This window comes from Cibotium barometz, chromosome 1, assembly GCF_041138505.1.
Source record: "Cibotium barometz isolate CiBa-2024 chromosome 1, ASM4113850v1, whole genome shotgun sequence".
In the NCBI taxonomy this organism is placed as follows: domain Eukaryota; kingdom Viridiplantae; phylum Streptophyta; class Polypodiopsida; order Cyatheales; family Cibotiaceae; genus Cibotium; species Cibotium barometz.
Window position 1 is genome coordinate 30560409 of NC_141046.1, and position 15862 is coordinate 30576270.

At 44.2% G+C, this 15862-nt stretch overlaps 1 protein-coding gene across 2 annotated transcripts in view; it reads right to left on the reverse strand.

Moving 5' to 3' along the window:
• The window catches only part of LOC147641862 (TatD related DNase), a 35079-nt gene that overhangs the window by 4726 nt on the left and 14491 nt on the right, over positions 1-15862 (reverse strand). Inside the window, exons 7-8 of one of the 2 annotated variants that reach the window (XM_086800441.1) lie at positions 12783-12853; positions 11980-12045 (exon numbers count right to left, since the gene is read on the reverse strand). In XM_086800441.1, coding sequence (XP_086656567.1) covers positions 11980-12045; positions 12783-12853 — 137 coding nt within the window. The remainder of the gene's footprint in view (positions 1-11979; positions 12046-12782; positions 12854-15862) is intronic. The other variant, XM_086800449.1, reaches the window with a different exon arrangement.

Genomic DNA, 15862 nt, shown 5'->3' on the forward strand with positions numbered 1-15862 from the left:
TGAGACACGCATTACAGGACAGATTGACTAGGGGATATTTTGCACTTGCCCTCCTAGAGAGACAGTGCCACTAGACACACTTCCAGGAGCCAGGACAAAGGGCTGGCTTTTTGACACACTAGTGACTCCGAGTCCCGATGATGATGTACGCATCCCCATTCTGTGCACCAAGCTTATCAACAACAAATTAGAGCGTCCACAAATTTTGATACTATCCAAATTGATACGCAGCAAACCATCTGCCCCTCACCATATGATTCAAGCAGAGTTTGCTACAGCACCTATGCCGGTAGAGGGCTTATTCCACATTGTACAAAGGATATTGGCGATGGATGTTGGGTATTTCAGAGTTAGTCTGGAGTCTATTCACGTGTCCTTAGTGGTGTGAACACACTAGTTGTGAATACCCTCTTACACACTCCACCATGATGATGATATTTCATCCTCCATAGCTGCATGTGTGATCTCCTGTGATATCCAACATGGTATCAGAGCTTGGTCATCCACGGCTGCCTTGCACCCATGGTGATGCGTTTATACATCAAGAACTCTCCCATGTGTGCTCTGAAACCTCAGTTGGCTTTGTGTTTTCATCTTAAAGAAAGACCTACGTTTTCATCTTGGCGGCTTTGGAGTCTTAGGCAGCTACTCAACCTGTCACCGGCCAGCCTCAAGCTCTGTTGTTGCGCCACCCTCACGGATCTGGCTAACGCTAGCCTTTGCAACCCTTTGTAACAACACTTGCTAGGTGCGAATGTCCTTGGGCACCGTCTCATGAACAAAATGCATGTCAACACTTAAATTGTAATAGCCACAATGCACAAAACCACTGCAAGATAAATCAAGGCACAAGATAATTTGCAAAAGATAAGCACTGCACAATACACCATCATTGGGGCCGCAAACGGCCGAACCCCCCCTTCAATATTGAAGTATATTATTGGAGTATTTTATATGTACAAAGTTCCCAAGGACTTGCCAACCAAATAATCCAATGAAAATGCACATATGAAGACAAGTTACCCAAACAAGAGTGTTGGAATAGACTATCGATGCCGGACGTGTCGAAAGAGTCAAAGTCGCCTAGACACCAATCTCATACACCTGGAGGGGAGTGAACACGAAATTGCCGTTCCGAGAACACAAAATTGCCGTTCCGAGACCACGTGCACAGGCACTCTCATACAGGAGTGTGGCTCACACCCTCGCACAGAGACCATGGCTCAAGCCTCCCTAGTGCAAGAACACAAACAAGTACATGCACACAAACAAGAACTAGTACACGGTTTCCAATAGCGAATACTCGCAGAGTCCGTTCACAACCAGTGCATCGGGTACAATAGGTATAGTAGGGTTTCTGTAGGTGCTTGCAAGTACAGTAGGGTTTCAACTTGTCCTTGTAAGTATACCCTGCCTCATGCCACCGCACTTCGGAGAGCCAAACGGCCTCACCCTCTTGGACCTTAAGTGCCCAAGGCTCACCAGCCCTGGATTGACGAGATCCTTGCCCACCACCAAGCATCTATAGTTGCTACCTCGTCCCAGCTTCTTCTCGGCCCTTCAGATCTAAGAGCCCTCCTCACCCCTCGCCAATGCTGGACATCCTTTATGGACCCCTACCCCACATCGATGGATAGCTCCCTCTCCACACCCCCATATCCTCTACATCCACTTTGTATCCACGATAATGAGGATGGTGATCCTCCATGATGACGATGATGATGATCCATACATATCTACATTTACCTAGGGATTAGTGTTACTTTTTTTTGTTATGTTGTTTTTTTTTCCATAATGCATGGACACATTGTACACCTTTTGTCTCGTGGACCCATTGGGTCTTTTGCAAGACGTTAATATATCTTCTTCTTCTTCTTCTTCTCTCCATCAATAACAATGGAATGAGAGGAAGCAAGTTGGTTATGCACCTTTCACAAGTGTAAGCCACTGAATAATAACACCAAAGTGTAGTGGAGGATTGCTAGAAACACACACAGATAGTGACCTCTGTAGAGTCCTCCTGTACGACCTAAATGAGCAAAGGGACCAGCATACGTGTATACAGCAGCATGTGATGATGCGGAAATTGTTGTACAGACCAAATGGCATCATTGCCATATGTAGATTTGGGCATATCCATAATAAAATCCATGGCAATGCTTTCCCATGGCTCATGGGGTATAGGCTGTTGGATATGATAACTAAGCTATCAAGATTGATCAAAACATCCTCAAGGTGGATCAAAGATTGTCCAAGACATCATAAATATGAGGGACAAAAATCTGGTATATGCAGAAAATTGATATGAGATTAACACAAGAAGACACTAATTGTGATTAGACATGAACCAAACTTACATAATCACTTGATCACGACTTGTACCTTATTTAGAGACTCCTCTACTCTATTTTTAGTTGCATGAGTTGCATGAACAACATGCACCAACCATTTGTAGGCTTTACACACCAACCACTGACCACTACCCTATCAACCACATATTAAATTGGACTAAGGAGTTGGAATTACATTTATCCAACAATCCCCCCTTAAGACCAACTTCTTACAAAACATGAATCAAGTCTAACAAACCTCCTTGACACAATAAGTAAGAGTCCCCCCTTAACAACAACATAGGGTAGTGTACTCTCCTCTACAACTTGTCAAGTTGGAACAACATAAGTCTTGACTCAACCACATACATGACATAATCTAAAAAGCATACTCCTCATCTACATCTTTTATACTAAGACTAGAACAAAGATTTGTTTCTTCTTGTTGGTTGACTTCTTCAACCACATGTGCCTTTGCTTTCTTTTGATCTTTTTGGTAGCACTTTGAGGATGGATGATTCGTCTTTCCACAATACTCACAAGGATGTTTGGAGAAACAATCCTTAGTAAGATGATTTGTACGACCACAAATAGTACACTTCTTCTTTGCCGATGTCATAGTAACAGTATATGCATAAGGATCTATCACATTCTTTGTAATTTTCTTGTCTTCTTCCTGCAAAGAATTTATGATACTTTCCAAAGAAGGGACTGGCTCCTTCTCTTTAAGTACCGTCACAATTTGTCTAAAGCTTGAAGGTAAGCTTTTGAGCAGGATAGCAATAGCATCTTCTTCAAGAACAGGAGATTTAACATAAACCAACTGTGTCATTAAGCTCTTCAACCTGTTAGATCAAAGAGTTGCATCTTCAAACTGATTTTGGAATGCTTTGCCTTTGCACCAAAAGTACGTTCTAATAATTCCCAAGCTTCCATAGCTGACTCAACATCATCAATATAATGAATAAAATCATCTTCTAAAGCAGTAATGATAATACCAAGTGCTTGTTCATCTTTTGCTTGAGTTGCATGAACAACATGCACCAACAATTTGTAGGCTTTACACACCAACCACTGACCACTAGCCTATCAACCACATATTAAATTGGACTAAGGAGTTGGGATTACATTTATCCAACATAGGCAACGGTTGCAGAAGACCAAGTGTTTTATGCCTATCAAATTTAACTTTTTGACATACTATGCATTCACGTACATATTGATCTATGTCCTTTTGCAAAGTGGGCCAAAAGATTATCTTTCCAATGCTTTTGCAGAAGGCAGAATCCCTCTGTGTTTTGCATAGGGAGAAGTGTGGGATTCTTCCATGACCTTTTGCCTCAAATTCTTAACCACATAACCATCCTTCAAAGAGTATGATGGAACAATATGACCAGCACTTAAATCAACCCATATACTTTTAAGATCATCATCATTTTCGTACACTTGAGGCATAGCAGATAAGTCATGATGATGAACAGTAGTAATAGCATTAATTTGTGGCCTTCTAGACAAAGCATTAGCCACTGCATTCATCTTTCCAGGTGTATGCATAATCTGAAAATGAAACATGGAAAGAAAATTTTCCCATCTCATATGCTTCTCTGAAACCTTTAGTTGTGAAAGGAAATGCCCAAGAGTCTGATGATCCATTTTAACAATAAAATCGGAACCTAATAAGTAGTGCTTCCAGATTTTAAGGACATGGATCACTGCAAGCATCTCTTTCTCATAAACAACATATGCGAGTTAGGCATTTTGCAACCTTCTACTCTCAAAAGCAATAGCATGTGCCTCTTGATTCAAGATTGCTCCAATGCAATCTCCACACGCATCACATTCTACCACAAAAGGTTTGGAGATTAGGTACAATAAGCATAGGCCCTTGGCTGATTGCATTTTCCAACTTTTGGAATGCTGCAATCTGAGGTTCAACCCATGTAAATTTTACTCTCTTCTTCACAAGATCATGCAAAGGTGCTGCCAACAAGGCAAAGTGTTTGATAAACCGCCTATAATAAGAGCATAACCCAAGAAAGCTCCTGACTTCATGCACAAAAGTCAAATTTGGCCAATCTTTGTAGGATCCATTCGCATACCATTTTTTGACACAATGTGTCCCAAATATTGAGAGTCTCCATCCTTGTGCATATGTGAAGTAAGCTGTTGAGATTCCCCATGATGGGAGACGAGTCTGGATGACTCATGCATCACACTCTTGCTCTTACCACAATTCTCTACACCTCGCATATGCAAATAAGAGTGTGCAAGAACCTTGGATCAGCATGTCTGTAATGATGGGGAGAGAAGAAAGAGAATGCACTCATAATGGAGTACCACATGCACTCAAGGGAGTACCACCATAGCCATAGAAGCTTGGAGCTCCAAGAAAAATGATTAGATGTCCCTAATTACAATTAGTTCACTTGTATACTTGCCCACCTTTTCACACTTATTAATGTTGGGTCCCCATACTTGCCCGGCCATATCCATGTCCATGGGCTCCCCTTATGTTCAAACCCAAGCCCCTTTCATTACAATGTCCCATCTCAGCAGCAATAAACTCGAAATCCTTTTTATCTTGCAAACTCTTATGTTAAGCCTCTAAGACATGTTGAACTAGAGGTAGGTTCAAAATAGCCTTAACTTGATCAAGATCTCGACGGAGCTTCTCAATCTCTACATCACTTCAAGAGGCATGAACATTGGTTGCACTTAAACACTGTAATTAACCATTGAATTCAACATAAGCAACGAAACATCATTTCACAAATATACATCAAAAGATTTGTTTCTTTCCATTATGTCACAATTGCACAACATTAAGAACCAATAGATGTGTTGGTTCCCCCCTTAAACCGGCATTTTCATTACCATTAAGGAGTGAAATACATCAAGCATCATTAGTGGACAACCCCAAGGCCCAACCTTGTCAAACTACCATTTCTTTCCAAAATGCAAGTAAAGACAATAGCAAACAATATCTTCCAAATGATTGGCACCCCTCAACCCTTCATCACTATAGAGCACCATGATATCCCTTCCCTATGTGATCACGCGTGAATCTGTCGAGCTGAGACGCTCTACCAGTTTTAAACTTCATCACCTTGCCCCAAAGAACTCTCGTAACTGAGAGTAGAATCATTATTTTTTCTTCATTGTATACTTGAAACACCTAAAATTGAATGGCAAGGTGAAAGTTTTGGTTCTTACCAATATTTCAGCAATGAATCTTGAAGATTATTAAGAGCTATTGCAGAATTTGCAGGTCTAAAAATTAGGGTTTGAAAATCCTAATCTTCAATCCTTGGATTCCGAGGATTGAAGAGAAGTCGCACAAATTTATTACTTGGCACACCATTTTTGTAAACAAGCTTTGTATATACATGTGCTAGCTTGTGCACATTTTGATTTATTTTGAAAAAACCATAGTTTATCAAGCATAAACTTGATCTTTAATATTTTGTAAAGTGTGATATGCTTAAACTCAAGCCTCAATTTATGGGCACTCTATTTTTGAAGATAAGAGAGTGTCGTGGCAAGAAAAGCACCTTTTTTGTATTTTTGGAGACTATGGCCTAAATTGGAATAAAGTATCTCGTAAATACTCATGTGTGGAGAAAAATAGGCCATACACACATGAGGGGAGATGATTGCACCCAATCTTGGAGTCGTGCTTTTGGAGCTAAGTATTTTTATGTTTTTTGAATATATTAAACATGTGGTATTTGATGAATTGTTTGAATTTAAATCAATTCTTGCAAGTTTATTTTGAATTCTATCTCCCTAGAAATTTAAATCCGTGTCAGTGGTATCAGAGCTAGATCTAGAAAGATGGGAACAAGAATTGAGAGGTAAAAAGCTAAATTTAAAGGTTTCTGAAGGATTACTTCTATCGACCAAAGGACAAAAATCAAAGATTAAGAAGAGGGTGACAAACCACTTACAGGAAACCTTTGATTTTAGTGTTTTCTGCAAGTGGTTTGCCACTCTCCTCTTAACCTTTGAATTTAGTGTTTTACCTCTCAATTCTTGTCTCCATCTCCCTAGATCTAGCTTTGATACCACAACACAGATCTAAATTTCTAGGGAGATAGAATTTAAAATAAACTTGCAAGAATTGATTTAAATTCAAACAATTCATCAAACACCACATGTTCAATATATTCAAAAAACAAACAAAAATACTTAGCTCACAAAAGCACGACTCCAAGATTGGGTGCAATCATCTCCCTCATGTATGTATGGTCTATTTTCTCCCACACGAGTATTTACGAGATACTTTATTCCAATTTAGGCCATAGTCTCCAAAAATACCAAAAAGGTGCTTTTCTTGCACAACACTCTTATCTTTAAAAATAGAGTACCCATAAATTGAGACTTGGATTTAAAGCATATTATGCTTTACAAAATATTAAAGATCAAGTCTATGCTTAATAAACTATGACTTTTTCAAAATAAATCAAAATGTGCACAAGCTAGCACATGTATATACAAAGCTTGTTTCATAGTCACAAGGGACGGGGGACGGGGACGGGGACAGGACGAGGGACGGCCATAAGTAGGAAACGAGGACGAGGGAGAGAACGGCACTCAAAAAATACCTTTTTTTTAAAGTTTTTCTACACTTATTCTACTTTGGAAGTACATCAAAATGAGCACAAATTTACACTAAAATGGTAAGCTTTTGAGTCATATTAACAAAATACGCCAATCAAAGAGTGAAGGCGTTGACGGTTGATTGCATTAATAATTAAGTAGATACAAAATGAGTCATGACTTAAAAGTCAGGACTAAGCCTTAAGGAGGCAGAAAACATGAACGGACTCAAATGAGTCAATGACAAAAAGTGCTAAAGCCTAGAGGCTAGAGCTAAGTAGTAAGGCCCATGAATCATGATCGATGAATGATCATCCACGTGAAGTGCTCGCCTCATGGTCATGGGTAGCTTGTGCCAAAGGAGCATCAAGCTCATCCTCACTCTCATCGTCATCACTGGCATGCTGCTCCTGCACCTCATCCTCTTGTTGCTCTTCTTGTTGACTTATCTCCCACTCAGTGAAGGGATCTGCCTTCTTGGTCACTCTCTTGCAAAGCATTCGCAAGTTCGCGCTGACAAAGACAAGGTCATTGGTACGCTCTACGCCGAGTCGGTTCCTCTTCTCGGGCGTGACATTCGTGAAAAACCTCACCTCATGTCCACCCTCATGCAAGAGCTGGGCTTACACTTTGTTGGCGCCACCCGTTCGCCGGTATGGACAAAGCTTGCATGCCCATGGCCGAGAACCACCTCCATGAGCGGATGGAGTGTAGTTAACCTCCTCCCACCATGTCCATCCCATTGTCCTTCTACAGGAAGCCCCGGAACGTGAGAAGGATGCCATGGTTGAAGATGGCTTGAGCCTTGAGCAATAAGAAAGGGAGAGAGAGAGAGAGAGAGAGAGAGAGAGAGAGAGAGAAAGAAAGATTTTATTAACGTCTTCCAAAAGACCGAACTCGGCTTATGAGACAAATCAGTGTACCTGTGTGGGGTATCCTCTGTCATCCCAACAAAATGAAAAAGTACTGAACTAAAAAGCTGAATCTGGGTGTGCAATAAGTACAATGAGTGGGGGAGGGGATGGAGCTCTACTACTAGGAGAATGCAAAGCTATAAGCCTATATGCATGGAGTATACAATCATGATATGCAACCTAGCTAGCTCCATCCTGTACCATACTGGGGGTATAAAATGGTATATATCAATGAAGGGGGTATCCACAGCTCCCTGAAGAACATGCCTGGATCTGCTCTGAAGCGAGCCGGTCGCTCCGCACCCTCTCTGTGAAACTGAGCTCTGATCTCTGTCATCTCTCTCTGGTATAGGCGTGGTGTCCGAAAGCCAGGTGTCCTCTGTCTCCTGCGGGCTCTGAGTGTCTCTGCTCTCTGGAGAGTAATTCCCTGCTGTGTAGGGGCTGGGAGTGGGGTGGATCTCTGAAAAAAAGTAGTAATCTGTGTCTGTCGTCCCCCTCTGGAGCTTTCTGAGCCTGTAATGATGTCTATCTGCGACGCTGTATGTCTAGAATGAATCTCCCCAGTATGCGCTGGTCTGCTGCCTCAAAGATCTAGCGTAGGGAATGTGGCTCTCTGAATAAAATGGGATATCTCTCTCCGATGGTCGTATATGCTCTACATCTCCATACATAATGCTCCTCACTCTCCACCTCCTCTCTACACAATCTGCATACCCTCTCCTCTCGGGGGATCCGTGCTGCTCTGCCAGTCTCAATCTCCAATCGATGTGATGAGACTCTAAGCTACTCGGGAGCCGTGTGGTAAAAAGCCCTCCATGTATCTAGGCCTCTCTATAAATCCATCATCACTGATACTCATGAAGTGATCTCTGTAGTATAGCATCTTCGGTGGAAGAGGCTGTGTAGGCGATATCCATGTCTCTCGTGTATAGAGCTGCCATAGGTCCTGCCTCAATACTATGTTCCTCTCACTATGAGAGAGACGGATATGTGGTGCATCCCTGTCATACTGGAATGGTGGTAGATGATCCATGTCTAGGCCATGCTGTGAGAACCAATGTGTGACCTGTGCATACCATGATCCTCTGTCTCCTGCCTCAACTAACTGTCTAGATGCCTCAAAAGCTCTGTATGATAATCTGTCCTGTGGCATCTCTCTAAATCTGTCTAGCAGGCATATAGTCTGGAATATGGCCTCTACCATCATAGGAGGCGAAGCAAACTCTGCTCGGATAATGTCGTGAGGTACTGACGGTTTGCTGCGTATCATGCGTGCCATCACGAGGGCCTGTGGTCTCTCTATCTGTGTCCACCAATGGGTAGCAAGGCCTGACGCCCATACCGCTGCTCCATACATCAGTGCCGGTGTGACTAATGTGTCAAATAGCCACCCCTTCATCCGGGGCTCCTGAAAATGCGCCTGGTGACACTGTCTCTCTAGCATAGCGAATGTTGCATGTCCCCGTGTCAATCTAGCTCTGGCTACTGAACCCATGGTGAAGCGCGTGGCTGCTGCAGAGAAGGTAACCCCTAGGTACACGTATGATGTCACCACCTCCACCTGGCGTCCTGCGAGAGTGAATGTCAGCTGACTCCTGCCCTGTCTCGATGTATGAAAGACCATAACCTTGGTTTTCCCAAGGTTCACAGTAAGACCCCTCTGTGTGCAGAAATCATGGAGTACATGTAGATGCTGCTGTAGGCCTCCTGGAGACTCAGACACTAATACAATATCATCAGCATAAACCATAATATGTACTGAGGTACCTGCTAGATCAACTCCATCTCCGCCTCCCCGTGTAATGAAGTCAACCACCTCATCAATGTATAACCCAAATAGCGTGGGGAAAAGTGGGCATCCTTGCTTCACACCAATGGTGCTAGCAATAGTCTCAAACATACCTCCTGGGCATCTAACTCGCCCAAAAACCTGCTCGTATAATGCATAGATTCCCCATGTCATATCTGCTGGTATGCCAAGAGACTGCAGGCACTGAAAGAGCCTCTCTCGTGGTACTATGTCAAATGCCTTGCGGAAATCCACAAAGCAGCAATAGAGCTTTCTCTTACTCACTCTGGCCTGATCAATCATACATCTCAAAGTGAATACATGGTCAGTGGTAGAGAAAGATCTCCTAAAGCCTGCCTGCCCTGATGAGCGTAAACCTGCTCGCTCAGTATATAAGCTAAGCTCTTGCTCCAACACTGCACCATAGAGTTTGGCCAACACATGGCCAACCATAACCGTCCTGTAGTTGCTCGGATCGAGCATATCCCCTGTTTTGTGGATCGGCACAATGGTGTGCGTCCACTCCGCAGGCAAACCCTCTGCGCACAATGGTGTGCATCGAGAGAGAGAGAGAGAGAGAGAGAGAGAGAGAGAGAGAGCCTAGAGGACTAGACTCGAGAGGCTTGGAAGTTGGAAGACTCAAGAGGCTTGAGAGAGAGAGAGAGAGAGAGAGTCTAGATAGTAGAGAGTAGGACCTTGTGTGAGAGGCTTGGAAGTTGGAAGTTACTAAGTTAGAAGAAGCTTGAGGGAGAGAGACTAGAGAGAGTAGATACACTCATAGAGTGTAGCTTGAGGCTTGAGGCTTGAAAGTTGAGAGAGAGAGTTGCTTTAACTTTGAAAACTTGAAGGGGTGTGTGTGTGCTTGTAGCCTTGTAGCCTTGGGCATGGGCCAAGCCTCAAGGGCTAAGGCCCAAGGCCCCAAGCCTCAAGGCCCAAGCCTCAAAGGCTCAAGGCCTCCCCATAGATACGGCCAAGGCAAACGGCTAGAAACGACTAGAAACGGGCAAAAAAACACCAGTCTGACTACGCGCAACGGCTCCCTGCCGTCCCCATTCCTACTGCCGTCCCCTTCACCGTCCCTTGTGAGGGACGCCTCCAAGGGGACGTCCGACCGTCTCCTGCCGTCCCCGTTGCTGAACCATCCCGACTCGGCGAACCTCCGTTCCAACAGTCCGTCCCTTCCGTCCCCTGTGACTATGGCTTGTTTACAAAAATGGTGTGCCAAGTAATATATTTGTACGACTTCTCTTTAATCCTCGGAATCCTCTTCACCTATAAAATAACCAACAATAAATTGGTGAAATAAATATTCCATAAGCATACAAACCATCATCACACACATGTTTGCCATACGTATGTAACCCACGAATCACCCCTACATACGAACCAACTGAAGCAAACATTGGAGACCCCAAGCATACGTCAATATCCACCAAATGTATTAATATTTATAACGGTATCACCCATGATATTAACATAATTTGGCATGACACAAAGATAATCCAAGCGTCTCCGAATTATCTAAGAGGATAGAATAATATTTTTAAGAGAGCTTAAAATATATTCCCATAGCAAGATTATTAAGAGTTGTTGCAGAATTTGCACATTTGAAATTAGGGTTTGCAAACCCTAATCCTTGGACAATAGCACATGATAGTGTTTCTCTCTATGTGGGCAACACACATAGTCAAAAAGATGTCGGACAGCAACTGAAACAACAAGTAACGAGCTGTAAAACACTTTTTCAACAATTATGGAGATATAAAAATTGCTCCCCATCAAGAGTAGAATGAAGATAATTGATTGTAGTAGCATGTAGAGAAGAGCAAGCTATAGCTCTACGGTTTTCCCGTACTTCAAATAACGTTTTCCTTCATAAGATATGAGCAAAAACTCTCAAAATCAGTTTTCTTAAGCAAGAAAAAAAGAAATACGATTTTTTTCTTTTTTCTAGAGAGAGGAGAGAGAATATGAAGTGGTGGCACCATGGGGTGATCTGGTGTGGAAAGCACTGCCATGTGTCCCCCTAAGTTGGCCCCCTAAGTCGTAAGATGGTTTCCTATGGCCAAAGCCTAAATTTTAGGGCTTTTAAGTTTTGTCCACTTGAGAGGGTGGACTTAAGGTTTTAAACTAAATACTTACCACCTGCAAAACCCATCAAACGGCCCATTAGGCAAACAAGTGATGCAACACACTTGTCCATCAAGGCATCCCCATCGTTTGGACATCACATGCTTTTTAACCAGGCATTCAAAACCAGACATACAAATCAAAATCAAATTCATAAGCACTTATGCTTTCAATTTGAGCTGATCAAGAAAAGAAGCCCCATCTACTCTAATGACACCTGGATACGTCTTGCCGTGTCAATGGGCTCCCCAGGATCCATCCATAGTACATGTCAACAGAACACCTAGCATGCCAGGCACACATGTCAAATGGTGACCCATCTATGGCCATGTACATGCACAAGGTTTAATCTGCCCCATAGATATCCTCAATGCATGTGATAAATGAACCCCCCCCCCCCCCCCCCCCCCCCCCCAGTATCGTGGCATTTTCTTTATTAATGGTCTCTCTAGTCACAAGCTGAAAAAAGTAACTAATTAACACCCATGTATCCTGGCATTTGCTTTCTTATTAGTCTCTCTAGTCCCAAAGACGTACCTAATTTAACCCCCGAGTATCCTGGCATTTTCTTTATTAGTGGTCTCTCTAGTAGGAAGTAACTAATAGATGCAAATCTGCCATATGAGCCAACCTACAAAATCACCAATAACCAGCCATGAACCTCTAGAGATGCATTTTAGCCGAAGTCCCATCTGTAGCACCCCCTAGCCTGAAGGCTAGCAACAAGCAACTAGTAATTCCCTTCAAGCTGTGGCCACCATCAACCTTTATGAAACATCCCTCCATTTGATCGTCCTCCTATGACAATCCACCCGTAGAAAGCCGCAAACAGCTCTAGGTTTACTTATAGAAACATGGGTAACCTTACGCTAGGCCATCCCCATAATGTAGCTATGTATGGTAATCCTAAAGTCAACTACACCCAAGCTGGTTATGGCACTGCTCTAGACCTGTCCTAAGCTCAAAGCAAGAATACTCTCAGCCATGGAAATTCATGCTTTGGGTTTTCAAAGAAAAAACCTTTGTTGAACGACTGCCGAACAGAATTGAAGGCGATCGTAGTCCAGTCCACACTCACCTATTGCAACTACCTGCAAGAGCATATGTCGCCTTGTTAGAAGATGTGCGCTATGATTCTTTGGAAATTGGGAAAAAAACTTGAATTGATGTATGGCAAAGATGCCATCAATGGCACCAAGCAGAAAACTAATATTTTGTTTTCAAAAAAAAAAACAAAGACTTACATCAAGTAAGATAAATGAAATAAATCCTATAAACCACCTGCAGACCGTGGTTAGCCAAATCTTAGGAACATAAGGACACTGCCATCTAGCTCACGCCCAACCATAGAGCCATTCAGTCTCATCCCTAAGCTAGAGGTTAGAAGCATGTAGAGACTTGGCTCACGTGCAAAGACCTAGGGTCCCACACCACCTAGACACACCCCTCCAATGTAAGCATAGAGTAGTCTCAGTAGGACCTAGAGTCCAAGTATGAGAAGCTCACTCTCAAAACTCACTCAATAACTCACTTTTTTAATTCCTGAGAAAAAGATCCTTCTATTAGTTAATGAAAAACAGCCACAAAGGCCTAGATACAACCACAAAGGGCTAAATACAAACTCGCCTCATTTAAGGGCGGGAGTCTAATGATCAAAAGGGGAAGAGACGCTTCTCTTCGGCAGGCCGCTCTGTGAGGAGAACAACCACACAGGTGGTATGTAATGCCAAGTGGGGTCGCCTCTTCTATCTGTGAGAAATGGGCCAGGCCTCCAAAGCCTCAAGAAGGCTTCCGCCACTTCCACATGCGGTTAGAACATCCTCGTAGCTTCCCCCACAAACCTCAAAGGGTGTGAATGATATCGAGCCAAATGCTCCTGATGGACTTAGCCGACGGAGTGTGGGTACCCTCGATGGCCTCGCTGCATCTAGCTCTCCAAATGTGCCAAGCTGCTATGCTACTGCAAATCTCCCATCTCTAGCATGAGCTTAGTCATCGCCAGTCACTTGGAGGTGGGGCTGTGACTGGAATCGTTGCGATAGGATGGTGAGAGACCTGAAGGGCTAGCCCTCCCCCATTCTCCTCGTAAGTCCTAACCACTCCAACCTCTGTGGCCCAAGCAACAATGCCCCATGTAATGATCCAGATCGATGCCTTGTCCATCGTGAAGATGCGCAGAATCCGCTGCCAAATCTATTGAGCCTTTGAGCAATCCCAAAGACAATGTCGCTGAGACTCCTCAAGCTGGCCGACCACCAATTGCCAGCCAAGTACCGACCGCCAAACTCCTGTGTGCCAGCAACCAAAGAAAGAGGGTGATCTTTCCAAGCTGAAAGCTGTCCCAAAGCCTCTTCCAAAAATCTACAAGGAAGCGCTGTGAGAGGCCCTCTGATTGCCAATGTGCTGCTGCTGCTGGTGTGTCATCTATCTCTGGCATCTGGATCCTACGGCCTAGCTGCGCTGTGTATGCAAAGAAGGGAGAATCCAGAGTCTCCTCTTGATCCACCGGGTCATGCCAGGTCCACTCTCCCGAGTCCCATTGTAGGCGCGTGAGAGGTCGGCACTCCTTGGCCGATGCTGGGTCTATGTGCCACTCTCATGCCCAAAAACCAATCACCCTCACCCTCTGCAAGGTGCAGCCAATCACCCTCACCCTCTGCAAGGTGCAGCCATTGAAATCCTCTAAGGGGAGCTTGGATCTCTCTACTCTGCCATGGGATCCAATAGAAAAAGTGAGCAGACCACTGCCCTCATCTACTCCGTGAACTGTCACGAGAATATCGTGTCTGGTAAACACGCCTAGCCATACTTGGGGGGTCGGGTCAAGGACAGGAGTCAGCCACTCCTCACGGATAGCTGAGTTGATGTCGATGCTGAGCCTATCTCTACCCCGGACCCCTATCAAACCTCTCTCCTCCACCTCCAAGGGTAACTACCTGTGTGCAATCCAATCTCCAAGAGACCTAGCTGGTCCCATGCCTAAGGCTCCCTATGATACATGCGGTCAGGCCCCCAACATGTGAACACTGGGTAGACAAATCAAGGGGTTCCATACCAAAGGGTGCCGAAGCCGCTCCTCTAAGGCAACTGGAGCAATTTGTTTGAGGACCGGCCTGAGATGATCCCAAGCTCATAGTAAGCTAGTAGCAAATCTGTCCTCAATAGCTGGACTAAAACCATAGGCTCGCATCTCTATGAAGATCCATCTAGTACTCTACGGCCAAGGGCCCCCAAGACTTAAGAGTGCGGGACAAAAGGAAATCCTTCCAAGGCTCACCACCGGGAATAAGTCCTCTAACAATCAGCTTGCCCAACAGGGCACGGCTCTAAATAGCAGGGTCAATGAGGCCTAGCCCCCCTCTACGGCATGGCTGAATGATCACTCTCCATGCCACCTTGACCCTAGCTGGCCTCCAGTTCCAGATCAATCGTTGTACTTGGCCAATACATGCCCGAGAAAAGGCCCAATGCAAACTGATGTACCACATGGTGGCAAGAAGTACTTGGTGCACCACCACCACCACTCTGCCTGCTAGGGAGAGTCTCGCCGAACTCCAATATAAAAGCTTCTTCCAAATACTCGGAAGAAGCGGGGCGAGCTACTGCTCTCGGGAGAGACATCAATGCCAACCTGGCAACCAAGATAACGAACTGGGGTGCCCCTCGGAATCCGCTGAAAAGCCTCAACTGGTGTAACACGCGAAAGCTCTGAGAGTCTTCTTTCAGCCCTAAACTCCACTTAGAACATGCTGATGCAAAAATGCAGACAAAAGGGAGAGTAGAGAGAGAGAGAGAGAGAGAGAGAGAGAGAGCTGGAAATTCAGTATATTCATATGGTACAAAAAGGTACCCCTAAATCGGCAGCCATGGGCTGCCTTCATGAAAAGGTGGAAACACCCAAAATAGTCCTAATGCTGGACCCACTCCATAAGGGAGTGAATGAACTACACAATGAGCAACTATGCCTATTTATAGGCTGAATATGACAATCAGATCTGGCTGACTGCTGGTCGGCCAGCTTTCTGGACACTATTTTATTTGCTTCAGCCGACTGGATATCATCCCTGCATATGTTGGCCGACAGCACTCCATGTCCTCCA